This window comes from Coenobita brevimanus, chromosome 110, assembly GCF_032717465.1.
Source record: "Coenobita brevimanus isolate Jiangsu-jjx chromosome 110, ASM3271746v2, whole genome shotgun sequence".
Taxonomy (NCBI): Eukaryota; Metazoa; Arthropoda; class Malacostraca; order Decapoda; family Coenobitidae; genus Coenobita; species Coenobita brevimanus.
Genome location: NC_137063.1, coordinates 25,217,957 through 25,239,240, shown reverse-complemented (window position 1 = coordinate 25,239,240; position 21,284 = coordinate 25,217,957). Strand labels below are relative to the sequence as shown.

The 21,284-nt window shown below is 42.6% G+C and overlaps 1 protein-coding gene across 1 annotated transcript in view; it reads right to left on the bottom strand.

Moving 5' to 3' along the window:
- FucT6 (alpha-(1,6)-fucosyltransferase 8) overlaps window positions 1-21,284 on the bottom strand; it is a 373,788-nt gene that overhangs the window by 83,785 nt on the left and 268,719 nt on the right. The window contains exon 7 of the mRNA XM_080286030.1: window positions 11,644-11,820. Within this exon, the coding sequence (XP_080142156.1) occupies window positions 11,644-11,820 (177 nt within the window). The remainder of the gene's footprint in view (window positions 1-11,643; window positions 11,821-21,284) is intronic.

The window sequence follows — 21,284 nt, the reverse complement described above, 5'->3', positions numbered from 1 at the left end:
TAGGGTTAAACTCCTAATTGGAAAAGACATTCCCAAGGCTGTGATGCCTTTAGAGGTGAGAACTGAAAGGGATGGGATGCCCTTTGCAGTCAGAACTAAGCTGGGCTGGACCATATACGGACCACTCTGCTGTATAATCCTAAGTCAAGAAGATCATGCAGAGTGCCTGCTGAGTATGTCAGAGGTGTTGGAGACCTGACTTAGGAAGCAAGTATGTGCCTTCTGGGAAACAGAAGAGAGTGGGACCGTGGGATCTCACTTCCCTGCAAGCTCAACAGAGGACAAACAGGTACTCAAGTTGTGGGCTGAGAAGGGCAAGTTTGAAGATGGTTATCATTAGTTCCAAATACCATTCTGCAATAGGAACCCTGCCCTCCCAAATAACTGGCAAATGGCAGCTCGCCGTCTGCATAGCCTACACAAGAGGTTACTCCCAGACCAACAACTACATCAGAGGTACGCACACGAGACAGATGACTTACTTGTCAAAGGTTATGCAGAAGTGGCACCTGAGTTAGGGAACCCTACTAAATCATAGGTCACAGGGGATCTCCCTCGTCATCCTGTCTTTACCCTCAACACACCGAAGATTCGCATTGTCTTTGACTGCGCAGCAGCTTATGAAGGTTTCTCCCTCAATAATCAGGTCATTCAGTGCTCTGATTTCTATAACTGGTTGTTGGGAGTCTTACTCTCTCTCTCTCTCTCTCTCTCTCTCTCTCTCTCTCTCTCTCTCTTTTTTTTTTTTTTTTTTTTTTTTTTTATGTGTCCGACTCTGGGCATAGGCTTTGGTTCCATAAAGGAGGCACAACAATAACAGCCAATGTTGAGGCAATGTTCTATCAAATTAGGGTGGCACCCAAACATAGGGATGCCCTACGCTTCTTGTGGTGGAAAGAGGGCCGCCTGAACATGGAACCAACTATATACTGGATGAAAGTATATTTGTTTGGAGGTGTGTGGAGCCCTTCATATGCCACCTATGCACTATGGAGGACACTCCACGATCACAAGGATAACTTCCCTAGCGTTGTGGCTCAGGCTGAGAGAAATTTCTATGTTGACAATCTACTTCTTTCTGTGGACATGCCAGCAGATGCTGCAGAGTTATCACGGCTCCTTTGTCAGCTGCTTGTGCGTGGTGGCTTCAGGTTGACCAAGTGGGCTGGCAATGATACGGATATAATCAAGACTATTCCACCAAGTGAAAGGCAGAACACCCTGAAGACACTCGACCTTCACACAGACCAACTGCCACTGGAATGTGCCCTGGGTGTGATTTGAAACTTAGAGACAGATCATTTAGCAGTTAAGATGCAAGTGCCATCATGACGTACGACTAGGAAAGGGCTTCTGAGTCCTGTCAGCTCAGTTTATGATCCCCTAGGCCTTGTTGCTCCACTGCCCATCAGGGCAAAGGTGATATTCAAAGACAAGTGCCAGCAGAGAGCAGGCTCTGATGAAGGGATGAAATGCTGTTACCTCACAGTCGTGCAGCCTGGACATCCAGGCTGCAGGAACAAACACAGCTAGAAGGATTCCAGGTGTACCATTATTATAAAGGTAATGCAAATCGAGAAGCCACTTCCTTACAACTCTACACCTTTTGTGATGCCTCTCAGACAGCATATGGTTCAGTGTCTTACTTGAGAAGAGCTGATGCCAAAGGCAAGGTGACGTGTTCATTTGTGTTTGTGAAGGCGAAGCTAGCCCCAAGTAAATAAAAGACTATTCCTTGGTTGGAGCTTTGCGCCGTGGTACTAACAGTGAAGGCCAATGCAATGATCCGTAATGAGCTTGGAGCTCTGCGCAGTGGTACTAACAGTGAAGGCCAATGCAATGATCCGTAATGGGCTCACCAGCAACACCGATGAATCTTTCTTCTGGACGGATTCTATACTTGTACAGTATTGTAATACACAGCAAATGAGCAGACACTTCCACACCTTCTTGGTGAACAGGACTGCTGTCATTCAAGACCTCTCTCGCATTAAGCAGTGGAGACATATCAGTACAGCACTGAACCTGGCAGATGATGCTAGCAAAGGGCTGCATGCATCTGAACCAATGAGCGGCTCTAGGTGGATCCAAGGCCCTGGGTTCCTACGTGCTGATGAGCGTCGCTGGCCAAGACAGGTAAGCTTACATTACAAATGGATGAAACATTAAAGGAAAAGGAAGACTCTAGCTTGGTGGTCCTCACTGTGGGCAGAAAAAGGAACACAGAGACTCCCTCCAAGTTGTGGGCTTCTTATTCGTCCTGGTATCAACTAACGAGAGGAGTGGCTTGGCTCAGATGATTTGTCTGCTGGTTACAGCGAAGAAATATGACACCACGGTTAGGAGAACAGAAGAGATTAAACACATAGGAAATATGACTTGCCAATGAGGCAATCCTCCATGCCATCCAGAAAGAGTCATACAGAACAGAGGTTACAGCCTTGTTGTGTGCATCACTCACCATCAACAACAGATTGTAGAGATTGGAACCATTCCTGGATGAGACCGGTTTGCTTTGAAGAGGTGGCAGGCTGAAGGATGCACCATATAGCAGCTCCCAGACTGAACCAATCCTCTTTGCACGTTATCATCTTGACACCACCATCACTGCTAGAGAAATGTGTGAAGGTAAGGCTGGGCACTCTGCCCACGAGCACACACTGGCATTCCTGCGACAGTGGTACTGGATTCCTGGCAGCAGACAGCTGTTGGACAAGATTATTCACCTCTGCACCACATGTCAGAGGAACAATTGGTCGGTTACTTCCTAACATATGGCTGACTTACCACTAGATCAGACTCTGGCTGGGAAGGCTCCATTTACATCCACTGGGACAGACTGTTTCAGTCCATTCCTAGTGAAGCTACACAGAAAACAGATGAAACTTTGAGGATGCATCTTAACCTGCCTGGCCACTAGAGCTATTCACTTGGAGGTCCAAGCCTCTCTGGATTCGGTTGCCTTCTTAAATGCAGTAACAATGTTTGTTCACCGTACAGGGTGACCTGAGTGCCTCCGCTCAGACAATGGTACCAACATGGTTAGGGCTGACAAAGAGCTTAAGGCCGTTGCTAGCTGGAGAAAGGATGCTCGGATCAATGCCACACTGGAAAGGGAGGGTATTGAGTGAGTGTTCAATCCACCAGCAGCCTCACATATGGGAGGCATGTGGGAATGCCAAATCCATATGGTCGGGAAGGTCCTACGTGTTGTCATCGGCTCCCAAGCCTCGGACTACGAACAACTGCAAACACTGTTCTGCTAGGTGGAGGCTATTGTGAATGAAAGACCCATTACACCTGTGCCTGACAGGCCTGGCAAATGACAGGCCCTCACACCAGCTGACCTACTAAGATCATGCCCGAAGCGTACTCTGCCACTGGAGGGCACTACCCTCAGTGAGTCCTATCGGGCTCGATGGGCGCATGTCCAATTCCTGGCAAACAGATTCTGGCATAGGTGGGTCAGGGAGTACCTTCCATAACTCTGGTGGCGCCAAAGGGCTTTATGAGTCCGGTGTAACTTTCAGCTAGACGATTTGGTCATTGTCACAGAGGAGAATCGCCCAAGAAATCAGTGGTGTTTGGGAGGGTCCTGGAGGTGAAGACAGGGAGAGATGGGCTAGTTAGGCCAGCCTAGGTTAAGACAGCCAAGAACATGGTACTGCAGCCGGTGACCAAGCTGTGTTTGCTAGAATGCACATTAGACACGCTGAGTGGCACCACCCCAACAGGTGGAGGCCAACAAGGTGACATTGCCCCAACAAGCAATGGCCAACACTATGTCATCCCCCCAAAAGGGGAAGGCCAACAATGTGATGTCGCCCCTACAGGTGACGGTCAATAGCTTGGTGTCGCCCAAACGGTGATGGCCAACAAAGTGGCATCAACCCAACAGGCGATGACCAATTGTGTGGCATCGCCCCAACAGGTGGTGGCCAACAGTGGCATTGCCCCAACAGTCAATGGCCAATAAGGTGGCATTGCCCCAACTGGCAATGCCTAACTATATGGCGTCACCCAACAGGCAGTGGCTGACAAGTGGCGTTGTCCCAACAGACAATGGCCAATGGTGTGGCACTGCCTCAACAGGTGATGGCCACCAGTGGCACTGCCCCAACAAGCAATGGCTGACAAGGTGGCGTCACCCAACAGACAATGGCTGACAAGTGGCGTCACCCCTACAGGCGATGGCCAATAGAATGGCACTGCCCCAACAGGCAAGGACTGACAAAGTGATATCGCCCTAATACACATTGGCCAGTGGCATCACTCAACAGGCAATGGCTGACAATGTGGCATCAACCCAACAGGCAACAGCCCATAGTACGATGGCTCCCCAATAGGTGATGGTCAATAACGTGGCATTGCCCAAGCTGGAGATTGCCAATAGTGAGATCTAGATAGATAGACAGACATTGCCCAATGGGTGTTAGCCAGTGTTGCAGTACCCTGTGCTTGTTTGAGTGCAGCCGCTTGGGGGAAGGGATGTTGTCACTGCATACTTTGTTAAGAGGTACAGTAAACCCTTCATAAGTCGAACTATATGGGGCTCTATTTCGACTTGCCTAATTTTGCGACTAACTGGAAATAATTGCAAGAAAAAACTATATTACACCCTTCCAACAGTCACAAATTATATATGATTACTTGTTTATTAACACTAAACTAAAGATGCAGTTATAAAGCAATAAAAATAAACAATTAAAACAATTCGGTACATGTCATAGGCTAGGCTAAGATAGGAGGTTGCATTTATGGTGCGTGTAACAGTCACTTAATTACGTAATGTTCTGCACTTATTCACTTCATTTTATAATCAAACTAAAATGTAACTTTTGGAATATAATAAACTAAAATCTAGCACCTGGAATATAAGAGACTTAAATGTAACCCTTTGAATAAACACAAAGTAACACCTCAGTCAGAGTTCAACTTCCCGGAAATTTCACCTTCTGCAGGGTTAACTTATCATGACTTTATTGTAATATGCATTTTGCACTAGTTAAGATGGATAAGATCTTCTGCATATATCACTGATTATTAACTGAAAGTTGAATTTACTGCTGATTAAGGCATAGAGGCCCAGTGGTAAAGATAAATACATGGTGAGGAGTGTCACATGGTGAAGAGTGCTTACAACATTGAAAGGGTAGGGAAAGAAGTCAGTCGGGAGACTGAACCTGGAGAGCTAACACATAGTGCCTGTGAGCTGGTGCCGTGGGAGTGTGCCATTGCCGGGGGTAACAGTAATGTCAGGTGCGAATTCATAGGCCCTCTCCACATAAGTTACGTCACCACATGCGTGGTAACACTAAGTGTCTAAGGACTGATATGGCTGCGACATGCACATGTGTGTATGTATGTATACTGTACAGTATATACCTTTGATAATGATGGATATGACTGACCAGTGCTTATAATGCTAAAGATTTGATGCTCATGCTGTATGTTAAAAGCTAGGTCATACAGATGCAGAGCCTCTCTCTCTGCTGTTGCAGGTTTGATAAATATAGTCCAACTGGTGGGTCCTGTTACTATCCTGAAGACTAGGGTATAGTATTGTGGTGATTACAACACTACTTTTTTCCTTCTGGAGCTTACTAAGCCCCAGTGTGGTGGCAGGGGGAGAAAGAAGAAAACTAGCAAAAACTATCACTGATCACAGCCCGCAACGAAAATCCTGGAATACCACAATTATTTCATTAATTTTCCCTTCACACCGCAAGTAGGTATGGGTATGTGAGTCACTGTACATCAAGCATATCCCTTCATCCATGAGGCAGGACTTCAGTTTCAAAATTACAGATTAATAATCATGAGGCAGTCAGAGTAAGAAGTTATATAATCTCCCACTGTGGCATGACATTTATTTGTTCCAATTTGTGTTGAGTCACCAGCTTAAAATGCAAACTAATTACAGTCACTTCGAAAGAAGAAGCTTTTATCTTTCCCCCTACTATCACACTGGGGCCTAATAAGCTCCATGTTGTACAGAATGGAGACAGTCAGGAGTGGCAGAGAAGTAGGTGAGTTTCATGAAGTGCTCAATATTAGTGAAACTGCAAGAAAATCTTGAGAATCAAAGCCAACCGGCAGATAGATATGTGATGATGGCCATTAAAACACATTCTGCATATTTTACAAAACTGTTGGGTTACCAAATCCAACAACAGCAGTACTGTACACCAGGATGGAATACAGTAACCAAGGACTATATGTCAAATATAATGGGATAAGCTGCAATACTTTTTCTGCGTTCTTCTACTTTCTTATATGTATTGGGTGGTGCAATGAACAGGGTGACTATGTTTATCATACTTACTCAATGATATTTTCTGTAGTAGTTGTAGGTCAGTCCCAGAAGAGGCATGCAGAGAAGAGGTGGGGTGCATGTGAGGTTGCTCATGTCCTAAACCTGCACATGCTAGGAGTCTATAGTTTCTTCCCCCGGAATATGACCTGCTCAATCAATTTAACTCCAGGTACCTGATGCTGATGAGGAGTCTACACATGGTGGTGCAGTGCACACTGAGTGTGGCAGCTGCAGTGTCCACCCAGAAGCCAAAGCTCCTCATGCTTGCCTGCAACTTGCCCTGGGAAGAGTTTTGGTCAGACACCGATGAGGAGCCGTCTATCACAAGGGGTCAGTGGATTCTTGCACTGTTTATGTATTATACTGTACCAGCAGGATGGCCTCAAAGAAGCATTTGCTTACCTGCAGTTCATATGTCTGTTCAGACACATGAACTGGGGGTTGAATATCATCATCATCATCCAGGTACCTACTCACTGTTAGGTGAACGGGGACATTAGAATTTCAGACGAGTGTCCAGCAATTCCACTGACCTGGGAACTGAACCTGGATCTTCTTGCTTACAAAATGTATATGCTATACTGCTATACACCACCACCACCAATGCTCCAACAGCAGTATGAAGTATACAGTAAAATCTTGATATAACAAACTTCAATAGACCGGAATCTGCTAATACTAGAATTGAGGAGCTACCCGACTTAAATTCTTATTCTGTATATTGGACAAAGTCCAATAAAGCCAGAAGCAGTCCGGACTGCCTGACCACTTCAGCTATGTTCACCACAATATGGTAAATATTAGTTATTTACCAGTGTACAGTACAGTATTATTTTATGTATTATACCATTAGTGGTAGGTGGGGGCACTCACCATCCACTCACTTGATGTCGTGCTGTTCTTGGGTGTCTGCCCTTTCCTCTCTTCCTTTCTTTTTTCCTTCCTTCCTATTCTGTCTTTGTTTCCTTCATTCTTTCCTCCTCCTTCTGTGTATGGGTGACTTTACACTCCCTCTTCTGTCTTTCTTTCCTTCATTCTTTCCTCTTTCTTCTACCTACAGGTGACTCTACACTGACTGACAAGCCAAATGATTTCCTGTACACCAGGAAACCATTTACTAGGCTGGGTGGTAACCATATAACCAGATTATGGTGCCTGGTGGTTTAGTAGGTAATTAAGGCGCTCAAATTGGATTGGACCTGTGCAGGTTTATATCCAAGGTGTGGTTGGGGTTAATTGCACACGTAATGCCACCCAGGGATGCGTGAGGCTGGTCACTCTCATCTTAAATGTCATGAGCAACATGCCTAGCCCCGGGTTCCTACGCTCCTCATTGGGCACAACAGGATTGGATGATGATATTATATGCCACTTGATAATTGTTGTGAGTGTGTAATGTCGTACAGTTCTGCAATGGTAGTGAAAACAGTTTAAAACCCGTACATGGGATCCGGACTAATGTCTGATATATCAGAAAATATCCGGGTTCGCAGGGAGAAGTCCAGATGTCGTTTTTATCGGAATTTCACTTTTTTGAGAAAGGCTTGGGCCCCATTTAGTCCATTATAGTGACTGTAATTAGTTTAACCCAGCCACTGGGAGGCACAAGCCAGTGCAACTCAGTGCCGGTCCCAACCCCGGATAAATGGGGAGGGTTGTGTCATGGAAGGGCATCCGCTGTAAAAACCCTAGCCAACTCAATATGCGGAGCACAAAAGGAAACTTTTCGTACTGGATCGGTCGTGGCCCGGGTCAACAACGACCGCCATCGGTGCTGTTGTCCAACAGGGGACCGGTGGAAAGTATGCGACTGTTGGACAAAGGAAGGAGAGAAGAGGAGGAAGGCAGTTCCGAGGGAAGTGGGAGAGAAGGGAGAGTAGAAGAGTGGAGATGAGACTGGGATCTTCGAATGTGGGCATGATGACGGGTAAAGGGAGAGATCTGGCTGATATGATGGAGAGGAGAAAGTTGGATATACTATGTGTGCAGGAAACAAAATGGCAGGGAATTAAGTGAGGATGATTGAAGGAGGGTTCAAGCTGTTTTACCATGGCGTCGATGGGAGGAGAAATGGTGTAGGGGTGGTAGTGAAGGAAAATTTGAGCTAGTGTATTGGAGGTGAAGAGAGTGTCGGATAGAGCAATGAGTCTGAGGATGGAAACTGAGGGGGTCTTGATTAATGTCATCAGTGTATACGCCTCACAAGTGAGGTGTGACTTGGAGGAAAAGGAAGAGTTTTGGAGTGAAGTAGAGGAAATGATTCAGAGCATACCCAGGGAGGAAAGAGTGGTTATGGGAGCAGATTTGAATGGGCATGTTGGAGAAGGAAGTAGTGGTGACGAGGAGGTGATAGGCAGGTACGGTGTTGGGGAGAGGAACCCTGAGGGTCAGATGGTTGTTGATTCTTCAAAACGGATAGAGATGGTTGTAGTAAACACTTATTTCAAGAAGGAGGAGGAGCGCAGGATTACATATAAGAGTGGGGGAAGGAGGATGCAGATAGATTATATCCTATGTAGGAGATGCAATTTGAAAGAATTCAGTGATTGTAAGGTAGTGGCAGGGGAGAGTGTAGTAAGACAACATAGGATGGTGGTTGGAAAGATGAGTTTGAAAGTGAAGACAAGGAGGAAAGTGAGAGTGAACCAAGGATTAAGTGGTGGAAGCTGAAGGAGCAAGACTTCAGTAGTAAATTTAGGGATGAGGTGAGCCAGGCTTTCGGGGGCAGGGAAGACGAGGATGGATGAGCAGTTACCTCAGAAGTGGTGAGGGAGAAGCCAAGAAGGTACTCGGGGTGACATCGGGACAGAGGACAGAAGATAAGGAGACTTGGTGGTGGAATAAGGAAGTACAGGATAGCATAAATAGGAAGAAGCAGGCAAAGAAGAATATGGATAGACACAGAGACGAAGAAAGCATTCGGGAGTATAAGGAGAAGAGGAACATAGCCAAGAAAGAGGTTGCTAAGGCAAAAGAAAAGGCATACCAGAAGCTGTACGAGAAGTTGAATAATAGAGAAGGAGAAAAAGACCTGTACCGATTAGCCAGGCAGAAAGACAGAGCTGGGCGGGATGTGCAGCATGTTAGAATGATGAAGGATGCAGATGGCAATGTACTGACAAGTGAGAAGAGTATACTAAGAAGGTGGAAGGAGTATTTCGAAGAGTAGATGAATATAGAAAATATGAGAGATGGAAGGTTGGAAGAGTTGGAGGTAGTGAGTCAGGAAGTACAAGAGATCAGCAGAGAGGAACTGAGGAATGCCATGAAGAGGATGAAGGATGGCAAGGCAGTGAGCCCAGATAGTATACCAGCGGAAGCATGGAGGAGCTTAGGAGAGATGGCTGTGACGTGGTTTACCACATTGTTTAACAAAATCCTGGAGGGTGAGAGGATGCGCGAGGAGTGGAGAAAACGTATTCTAGTTCCTATTTTCAAGAACAAGGGTGATGTGCAGCGCTGCAGCAACTACAGAGATATAAAGCTGATCGGCCATGCAATGAAGATATGGGAAAGAGTGGTGGAAGCTAGGCTGAGAAGAGAAGTGAGGATCTGCGAGGAACAATTTGGTTTCATGCCAGGGAGAAGTACTATAGACACCATATTTGCTTTGAAAATGGTGATGGAGAAGTACAGAGAAGGCCTGAAGGAGTTGCACTGTGTGTTTATAGACTTGGAGAAGGCTTATGATAAGGTACCGAGAGAGGAGCTGTGGTACTGTATGAGAAAGTCAGGAGTGACAGCGAAGTACAGGAGGGTGGTGAAGGACATGTACGACGACAGTGTAACAGCAGTGAGATGTGCAGTAGGAATGACTGAGGGTTTCAAGGTAGAGGTGGGATTGCATCAAGGATCGACTTTGAGCCCCTTCTTGTTTGCAATGGTGATGGAGAGATTGACATATGAGATTAGACAGGAGCCTCCATGGACTATGATGTTTGCGGACAACACTGTGATATGTAGTGAGAGCCGGGAGGAAGCTGAGGTAGAGCTTGAGAGATGGAGATATGCACTGGAGAGAAGGGGAATGAAAGTAAGCAGAGGCAAGACTCACTACATGTCTGTAAATGAAAGAGATGACAGGGGAACCGTGAGGCTGCAAGGTGTAGAGGTGACATAGGTAGATGAATTCAAATATTTGGGGTCAACTGTACAAAGTAATGGAGAGTGTGGTACAGAGGTAAAAAAGAGAGTGCAGGTGGGATGGAGTGGGTGGAGAAGGTGACAGGAGTGATCTGTGACAGAAGGGTCTCTGCAGAAATGAAAGGGAAAGTTTATAAGACTGTAGTGAGGCCAGCCATGTTGTACAGAATGGAGACAGTACCACTGACAAAAAGACAGGAGGCACAGTTGGAGGTAGCAGAATTGAAGATGTTACGTTTTTCACTAGGAGTGACGAGGTTGGATAAAATTAGAAATGAACATATTAGAGGGACAGCACATTTAAATCTGTTTGGGGACAAAGCTAGAGAGGCAAGACTGAGATGGTTTGGACATGTGCGGAGGAGGGATGAGGAGTATGTCGGAAGGAGGATGCTGCAAATGGAGTTACCAAGCAGGAGAAAGAGAGGAAGGCCCAAAGAGAAGGTTTATGGATATAGTGAAGGAGGACATGCGGGTGGTAGGTGTAAGAGAAGAAGATGCAGAAGACACAGTAAGATGGAGATGGGTGATCCGCTGTGGCGACTCCTAAGGGGGGAGCCGAAAGAAGAAGAAGAAAAAGAAATGACTGTAATTAGTTTGCATTTTAAGTCACCATTTTGATATGGTGTTTTACTATAAAGTTTGTAGTAACTCCTATTGCACAAGGGTACTTTCCCCTCAATAAGACCGTTCTATAATGCATACAGGAAGATCAAGGTTGGGCTGTCATGCTGTGTACTGATGCAGTGCTTTAGACTCATTGCCTTCATACATTTCTTAAATGCCTAGTGGTCTTGTGAGCTAAGGTAAGCCATCTGGATATGGTCGATAAGGGTCTGATTATAAGAGGTGGTTGGGGTTTATTGTTCATGTAATGCTGCTGGGAGGCAAGCTGTTGGGCACTCTCACCTTCCATGTAGCAATTCTGTAACCTGTCCCCATGCCCCTGTGCTCCTGCTGGGGTAATACTGGATTGGATAATGGCTGGATGGAAGCCCATGGTGAATTACAGAAAAGCTGTCAGTTAAATTTTCACTAATCCCTACAGAGATGATCTGCTACTTCTCTTATGTAGAGTACAAGTTGCCCTGACATATAAAAACAATTACTTTGTGTATATGTAAGTCACTCACAACAACAACAACAAGTGCAATGAGAAAAAAGTAAATACAGTATAACAGTACTTTTTCTGTGCTTCTGTAATGACGGTAGGATCATCTGAGGCGAGGTAGACACGTTTAATAACACCAGGGGTGGCGAGTGCCAGCCGGGCGTAGTAGTTCTCCACATGGTTCATGTATTCACTGATGGAATGGAATGCCGCCTCTGTTCCAACTTTGTCTGTGCGCCGAACATGGATGCTGGAAGTTGTAGGAACAGACAAATTTTAGATCAGAAGGTAAAAAAAATAAAATAAAGAACAAATCCTTATCATTCCATCAGGAACATATGATGGATGGAGGCCAGACTAACACAGTTCAAATCATTTACATCAAAGCAGACAACCTTGTGACCCCTAGCACTTTTTATATGATACAAATAATGTACTTCCTGCCATCTCTTATTCAAACTTTGGTGAGTTTACACATTTTCTACTCTGACCTGTACCAACAAGCCAGCAAGGACTAAGGAGATCTACACACTCACTATGATGATGATGTACAAACGGTAAAAGTCCATTAATCTGAACACGGATAATCCAAAAATCCCAATAATCCAAATTTTTGAAGAAGGCTGACAAAAACTCCAAACGTAAAAAAAAAAATAAATAAATAAAAAAATTCAAACTGGGTGCCCAATGCTCAGAGTGCCGAGCGGTGTGGTCATGGAAGTTTCGTGGAAGGAAGCTTCTGTATACTTTGATAAACTGGTGCATTTTGTTGAACAAAATAATCTTTACAATGGGGCTGAGGTGATCAATTTCCATATCTTGCGAAACGAGTTCTACAAGAAACGTGCACAGGCCATATTGTTTTATGAATGAATGAAAAATGATCCATTCAGTAAAATTTCAGTTTAAGCATGAAATTAAGTGTCTTAGGGGTCCCACCCAAAAATCCGAAAAATCTGATTATTGGAATGATTCATGGTCCACTGCCATTTGGATTAATGGACTTTTACTGTATTTAATTTTTTTTTTATCTCCACGTTGTTTAATTGAAGAAACCAGTAATCTGGTGTATGGATTATTATTATTCTTTTTTAATCATTTGTTTTCCTTCCTCTCTTAAGTTATTAAAAAATATACTGGTATATATCTATCAACATGAGCGGCATTTCACACAGAAATGGTTGGACAAAGTCTTCAACAACCCCATTAGTAAGAGAGGTCCTTCCTGAGTTAAATAAAAGTATCTGCTGAATCACTATAATGATGGAGTTAATAACCTTCAGACAGGAAGCTCTGTGTGTGCACCTTCATTTGGAATGTGGTTCCAAACTACAGTAACTACTCTCTGATCATACATCAGCCATAAAGTACAATACGGTATTCTGCAACTATACAGCTCTATTAGTTAAAAACCAAAAATTAATAAATCTTCACCAATATACATAAACAGAAATTAATAAAAATAGCTACACCCACTCCCATATGACTCTCAAGTGCTGTGGCTGATGTTAAGCTATCAGTCCAGAGTTTTAAAGAAGGGTAAGGTGATTGTCTTCTGTCCCTAACAGCATCACCTCTCTCTCTCTCTCTCTCTCTCTTGGTGTGTGTGTGTGTGTGTTTACCTAATTGTATTTCCCTAATTGTGATATACAGGAAGTAAGCTATGCTCGTGGGGTCCCGTTTCTGTTTCTCAATAAGTCAAATTTAGCTTTAAACTCATTTAAGTTTTTTGATTGGATGATCTCTTTGTCCATGCTATTCCACAGGTCTGTGCATCTATAAAGAAAACTATATTTCTTGATATCTTTCACGCAGCTTGGCTTCTTCAATTTCATTCCGTGTCCTCTTGTTACTCTCTTATCCTATACAAACAGATCTCTGTCAATTTCATCTACTCCCACCATGGTCCCAAACACTACAATCATGTCGTCCCTCTCTCTCTCCTTTCCTCTAAGGAAGGCAAATCCAGCTTTTTCAGCCTCTCTCAGTACAAAAGATCTGGCACACTGGGGACCATTTTGGTTGCTGTTCTTTGTATTCTCTCAATCTTGTTTATACCTTTCTTTTTGTGTGGGGACCACATTACTGCTGCATATTCTAACCTGGGGTGGATCATGGCATTATCAATTTTTTCATCATCTCCTCATCCATATAATGAAAAGCTACTCTTATGTTAGTAAAGAGTTTATACGTCTCTCTAACTGTCTTGATAATGTGTTTTTCAGGTGACAAACTGTCCTGGACCAGCATTCCCAGACCTTTCTCTTCTCTTGCTTTTGTGACTGGTTCATTACCCATCAAATAAATCAGTGATGGCCTCTTGGTACTTTTACTCATTTCCAATATTTTACATTTCTTTGCATGGAATTTCATTTCCCACATCTGACCCCAATCGTGTATCCTATCCAGATCCTCCTGCAGCATTTTACAATCTTCCTCAACCTCTACCTTCCGCAAGATCTTTGCATCATCAGCAAACAGACTAGCATAGCTGTTCACTCCATCTACCATATCATTTACATAAATCAGGAACATTACTGGCACCAACACCGAACCCTATGGAACTCCACTTGTTACTTCCCTCCATCCAGACACTTTATCCTTTATTACTGTCCTCATTTCTCTGTCTCAAAAAGTCTCTCATCCATTCCAGGAGGTTCCCCTTCAGTCCTCCTATATGCTCTAGTTTCCACATTAGTCTTTTATGGGGTACCTTGTTGAAGGCCTTCTCCAAATCTAAATACACACAATCCACCCAACCATCTCTCTCCTGTAGCACATCAATCGCTCTTGGGTAAAACCTCAACTAGTTGGAAACACATGACCTTCCACTTCTGAATCCAAACTGACTATCAGCCAGAATATTCATCTCTTCCAGATATTTTACCCATCTATTTTTCAGAATTCTCTCGCACAATTTTGCGACCATGCTGGTTAGGGACAATGTCTATAATTCAGGGGTTCATCCCTGTTTCCTCCCTTATAAACTAGGATCACATTTGCCCTCTTCCATTCTTGAGGCACTTTCCCCTCTTCCAGAGAACACACAATTAAACTGTGAATCTTATCTGCCAGTTATTCTTTGCATTCCTTCAGTACCCAATTAGAGATTCCATCAGGTCCTGGGGCTTTCCTTACATCTTGAGTTTCCAGTAATTTATACACCTCCTGTACTTCCACCTTTATATCTTTTATCACTATGTTTCTAGTCACTCCCTCCTCTTCCACAAACTCTTTTTCATTAGTGAAAACTGATTGGAAACATTTGTTCATTATTTCTGCTTGCATTGTCGTATCTTTATAGACCTCTCCTTCTACTGTCAGTTTGGTGATTCCTTCCTTTTGTTTCAGTTTACCACTGACAAATCTATAAAACAGTTTGGGTTCATCCTTACATTTGTCTATTATACCTTTTTCATAATTCCTTTCTTCCTCTCTACGAATTCTTGTGTATTCATTTCTAGTTCTTTTACATTCTTCCTTTGTTCTGTTGTTACCTCTCTTTCTCCAATTGTTCCATGCTGTCTCTCTCTCTTTTTTTTTTTTTTTTGCTATCATATACTTTCTATTAAACCACTCCTTCTTCCTGTTTCTTTCCCCCTTACTCTTGGCACAAATTTTTCCACTCCCGAAGTATAGAGGCCCAGAAAAATATCTCACTTCCTCTGTATCTCTCTTGTGTCTCTGAATTTTCTCAAATCTGCAATTTCAAAAAGTTTTCTCAATCCTGAAAAGTTTGCTTTCCCAACGTTGAATCTTCCCTGTTATCATCTGGAACTCAATGACCACATGATCACTTTTCCAATAGGCAACAGATATTTCAAAGATTCTATTACATTGGGTTCTTTGGTAAACAGTAAATCCAGTCTTGCTGGTGTGTCCACACCTCGGAACCATGTATCTTCTTTGACCCAATGCGTCATCACATTGTTCATTGTTATATTTAATAATATAGTGCCCCACGAATCTTCGCTGCCTCGTAAGTTCCATTCCTCCCAGTTCACCTCTTTACAACTGAAGTCACCCATTAAAATTATATCGTTGCTTTTCTCAATCATTTCCCGTAAATAAACAGCCATGTCTGACATCATTTCCTGGAATTCATCACCACTCCATGCTCTTGTCTTAGGGGGAACATACACTACCACCATCTCTCTCTTGCTATTCTCTACAGTTTCTAATTTCATATTTATCACTTCGGCCCTGCCTTCTCCCATTTCCACGGTATCTACATTTATGTTGTTCTTCACTGCTATCATCACTCCTCCTCCAGCTTTTTCTTTTCTGTCTCTTCTCCACAGTTTGTATTTACCATTTCCCCATATGAACATCAATATCTTCTTTTAACTTGGTCTCTACAAAGCACATAATATCAGGTTCATCTACCCTCAAGAAATCGTTGATTTCTAGCCTTGCCGACATTAAACCATCAACATTAGTATATGCCACCTTCAAGTTATCATTTTATGTTTTTTATACCCTCTTTTCTCCTTCTCTCCATTGGTACCAATTCCTTAATTTCTGATCCATGACTCTCCAATAAATCACTGTCTTCTCTTCCTCTGTTCTCTGCTTGTTTTTTACCTTTGCTTCCTTTACTAACTCCTTTATTTTAGCCCTTTCTTCCTCATTTGCATCTCTCCTTATCCAAACATTTTTGAACCCTTCCTTGTCTGATAATTTCCATCTTCTATTGATAATTTCATTTAATGTTGCCTAGGACTTAAACTTTACCTTCACAGGCCTTGCCCCTCCTTCCCCGTACTTTCCTAACCTAAACACCTCTTCAATCTCATCTTGAGCTTCGTTGTTTTCCTCTGTGATTACTGATATTATTTTTTTAAACTTACTCAGTTCTTTTTCTCTTTCTGTTCTTATTGTCATACATTTTTGTTTTACTCTTGAAATTATTACACATTTCTTCTAATCTGCTACATTCCTGACTAACATTTCTCTACTTCTCAGTATCCTAACCACTTCCTTCTCCATCTTTTCCTTTTGTTGTTCAATAATCTCTTTCAAATTTATGTTTCCTTCCTCCTGAATCTTCTTCTACTCCTTATGTTGTTCCTTGATTTCCTTAATGTGCTCATCTTGCATCCGTGACTTAGAGTCATACTCATCTACTTTACTTTTCATCCTGTGCCTTTCTTCTTCCAACCTCTTATTCTCTCTCTTGAGCTATTTTATTTCATTTGATGCAGATTCATTACTCACTCTCAATTCTGTGACTTCTCTTTCTTGCTCCACACTGCACGTGCAAACTTTTTCCAGTCTCTCTCTCCTGCTCTCGGGTTCGTTCCTGTAACTCTAATTACTACCCATATCTTTTTTAATACCTGGACATTCCTCTCTGCTGTTTTCTCTACTCCAGCTACTCTGGTTCAACTTAGTACTTCCATTTCCCACATCGTCTCTGGAGAAGCCCTCAAATTCCTTTTCACCATATGTAAACAAAGCTCCGTCGCCCTCTGCCATTGTGCAACCATATGGAATCTTTCAATTTCCACTGTATCTTGTACTATTTGACCAAAACCTGAGTTTCTTTTTTTTTTTTTTTTACTATTGACCGATGGGACCACGACTCACCCACTCATTTACATAATCACAATAGGCTGGTCTTCTTTTTCTCCGCTGATTTAGCGATTATTTCCACACGATCCAGGAAGAGCTCCGTCTCTGTTGGCGACCTGTGTGTGTGTGTGTGTGTGTGTGTGTGTGTGTGTGTGTGTGTGTGTGTGTGTGTGTGTGTGTGTGTGTTTTTTAACCTAACTCTTCTTACCTAATTGTATCTGTACTGGAATGAGTCAAGCTCATACTGTCCCTTGTATTAAACCATTTATATCATACATATCCTTAAATATGAATAGTTTTGGCACATACTATTTCATTCAGTAGTGCATTCCACTGATCAACTGCCCTATTTGGGAAACTGAATTTCCTTACGTCTTTATCGTCTCTCTTTTTATGTAGTTTTTTGCAGTGTCCTCTTGCTGATGCTTCCCCATACATTACATATTCATTTATGTCTATTTTATCTTTCCCTGAGATGCATTTGTATAGCATAATCATGTCTCCTCTTTTCCTTCTCTCCTGTAGTATTAGTAGATTCAATTTTTCTAGTCTCTCTTCATAGCTTAGATCCCTTAAGCTTGGTACCCATCTTGTAGCTGCCCTTCATACTTTTTCAATCGTATCCATGTGCTTTTTGAGATGATGATTCAAGACTACTGATGCATACTCCAGGGTTGGTCTGATGAATGATGCTCTTTTCTTTCTCAGCATGTCTTCATTTATATATGTGAATGCTATTCTCATTTTAGCAAGCAGCGTACACATGTTCTGTACCCTCTCACTGATGCGGTCAGCAGGAGATAGTCTGTTATTGATAACCACTCCTAAGTCCTCCTCCCTTTCTGGTATGTGTAAGGTTGATCTTCCTAACTTATAATCACGATCTGGTCTTTTTTCACTTTTACCAAGCTTAATTACTTGACACTTGTCCACATTGTATTCTATTTGCCATTCATTGCTTCATTCATGAAGTTTATTTAATTCTTCTAATAGCTCTCTGCAAGAGTCTGTGTTAGGAATTCTCCTTTGTATTTTTGCATCATCCACACACATATTAAGATAGCTTCCATTTCCAATGTTATTATCTATGTCATTTATATATCACTGTAATAAAAACATAATTGGTGCCAGCACTGAGCCCTGTGGAACTCTGCTAGTCACTTCCCTCCATGATGAGTAATTTCCCCTCAGTACTGTTCTCATTTCCCTTTTTCAGAGAAATTCCTGTATCCAACAGTACAGGTTGCCTTGGACTCCTCCTTGATGGTTTTCCATTAAAGTCTTCGGTGTACTCTGTCAAATGCTTTCTTGAAATCTAAATAAATACTGTGTGTGTGTGTGTGTGTGTGTGTGTGTGTGTGTGTGTGTGTGTGTGTGTGTGTGTAGATAGATAGATAGATAAATAGACAGACAGACAGACAAACAGATAGATAGATAGATAAATATAGGTAGAAAGACAGATAAAAAGACAGATAGATAGATAGAGAGATAGACAGACAGACAGACAGATTGATGGACATATATAGAGATAGACAGATAGATAGATAGATAGATAGACAGATACTATAGTCATATAATTTATTGTATTGGTTATAAGGCTCCAACATGCTTGCATGCATCAGCCTTGGTAACCTAATGGCAGCTCTCCACACTGCTCAATCTCTGGCAGTCTCCCTACTTAGTCCATTATCCTTGATGTCATACACTACGACCTTGTCCCAGGTCTTTTTCGGTCTGTCTCTTGTCACCCTAACCCTGATGTCCACACTTCTCACTTTCTGTACCCAACTGTCATCCTCCATTCTCTCAACATCCCAAACCATCTCAATATACCCCTCCTCACCACAACACCAATACAGGTCAGTCTCAACCTTCCTCACGACTCTTCAATCATAATCCTATTACCTTCCCCTCTCCCCAGGTCTCATTTTCAAGGAAACACTACATATTCATCTAATCATTGTCATTTCTGCAGGTTTGAGCCTATGAATATCCTCTTCCTTTACAGCCCAGGCCTCCCTACCATACAGCATTATACTCCTAACACATGCCACATACAAGGATCCCTTAGCATGGAAGAAGAGCCCTCTCAGTGTTAGGAGTGGCAACAGCTTCCTGAACTTCCTCCAACCACTCTTACCCTAGCCACTGAGCCAGCTGCAGCATATAACATGTCCCCCAAATAACAAAACTCCTCCAAACACTCATTCTCCAGGAAGATAAATTTTTTCATGCCTGTCAATGTCTACATGCTCTCCCCGACACACCACACACACGAAGTCAGGATTATTTTGCAGCCTACCGCTAATATCACTGCATTATTTATTCACCACAAACACTGAACAAGATAGTACTTCCCACACCCTTGTGGCAAACTGCACATACACACACTCCCTCTACTCTGACAGTACATCACCAGTCCTAGAAATCATTGCTTTCATTTTATCCACATTTACTCTCAAACCCTTGTGCCCCATTCCATCTCTCCATTTCCTAAATCTTTCCTTTGCCTCCCTTTCATTCTCTGCAATCAACACCAAGTCATCAGTATACATCTCCCATCAGAGTCCATTTCAGAAGTCACATGCCAGAGCTTCAAGCACCACGACAAACAATTAGTTCAAGACTGACTCCTGATACTTGCCAACATTCACAGAAAACTCATCAATCAAATCCCTGTTCACTCTCACCTGGATGTGAGCACCCACATATATAGCCATAACCACTCCAACCAGCCACTCCTCGATCCCAATCTTTCTCACTGTCCACTTCACCACCAACATAGAGACTCTGTTAAAGGCCTTCTCCAACTCAACAAAAACAAAGTACAGTTCTCTGTTCTTTTCTATTTATTTTTCCTTAAGATGCCTGACAATGAATATGGCATCAGTGCCTGCAAATTTGTGTTAACACAATGAAAGTGGTGCCAAATGGGTGTGGGTCAGCACAGTGCCATACTGAACAGCTACTACTGTAATGCAATTAACTGACTAGACCGGCTGGCTACAATTGCATATTTGTAAATTGTATTTTTCCATTTATGCTTATTAAAATCAAGCTTCACTATTCTATGTTTATTTATTTATTTTTATTTATTATTACTAATTTTTGGCTGCTGCCCTCCAAACTGTATAACGCTGTCTAGTATTTGCACAGAAATTCTACTGTACCACAGGTAAACATTATGTACAGTATTCTCATACCACTGTATCAAACTTTTATTGTACGTGCACTTCATTTTAATTTTGTGTACTAACATAAATTTAAAGCCAATTTACACTGTGCTTCCATTATCTTTTCAATTCATTTCCTGTCACTTCTACTTCATACAGAATTTTATGTACAATACAATAATGGCAACTGGCTTTGATACATATACTGGTACCACCATACAGTGACCCGTCTGTTATCACACATCATTGGTATCGTGCATAGGGTGTAAGATAACAAAACTACACGATAAATAATGCACAGAATCTTGGGGATTTATCCCAATTCGTACAGAGCACTCCTCTTGTAAACCTACATTTTCCCTTTTACAACAATTTAGACTGACTAAATACATACATACTGTTATGGTAAGTATCAGAAATACACACAGTAATGGTTATGTTAACAGAGAATGATATTTGGGAACAAAAATGAAGAAACACATACTATACAGAGAACTGAGATGGGCCTGAGGTTAGGGGTTCTGAGGCTAAGGGGTGGAGAGATAGTGGTCTCCACCTCCTGAGATTAACTCCACAAGTAGGGCCTCATCTCTGAATCCCTCAAAACAAAGCCATCAGAAACCACAGACTTTGCATCATCATTGTCAGCTGAAACCAGCTCAAGTGCATGATAATGATATTTTTTAGACCAAAAATGCTTGATAACAGCAGCAGTGCAGATTTTCATCTAGCAGCAATAACAAGAACCACTATAACCAAGTGCATAATAACCACGGGATCACTATATACCCTTTCACTTCATTTATAAAGGCTCTAACATGCTTGCATGCATCAGCCTTGGTTGCATAATGGCAGCTTTCCATGCTGCTCGATCTCTGGCAGCCTCCCTATTCAGTCCCTTATCACCGAGGTCACAGTCAATAACCTTATTCCAGGTCTTTTTCAATCTGTCTCTCACAACCCTACT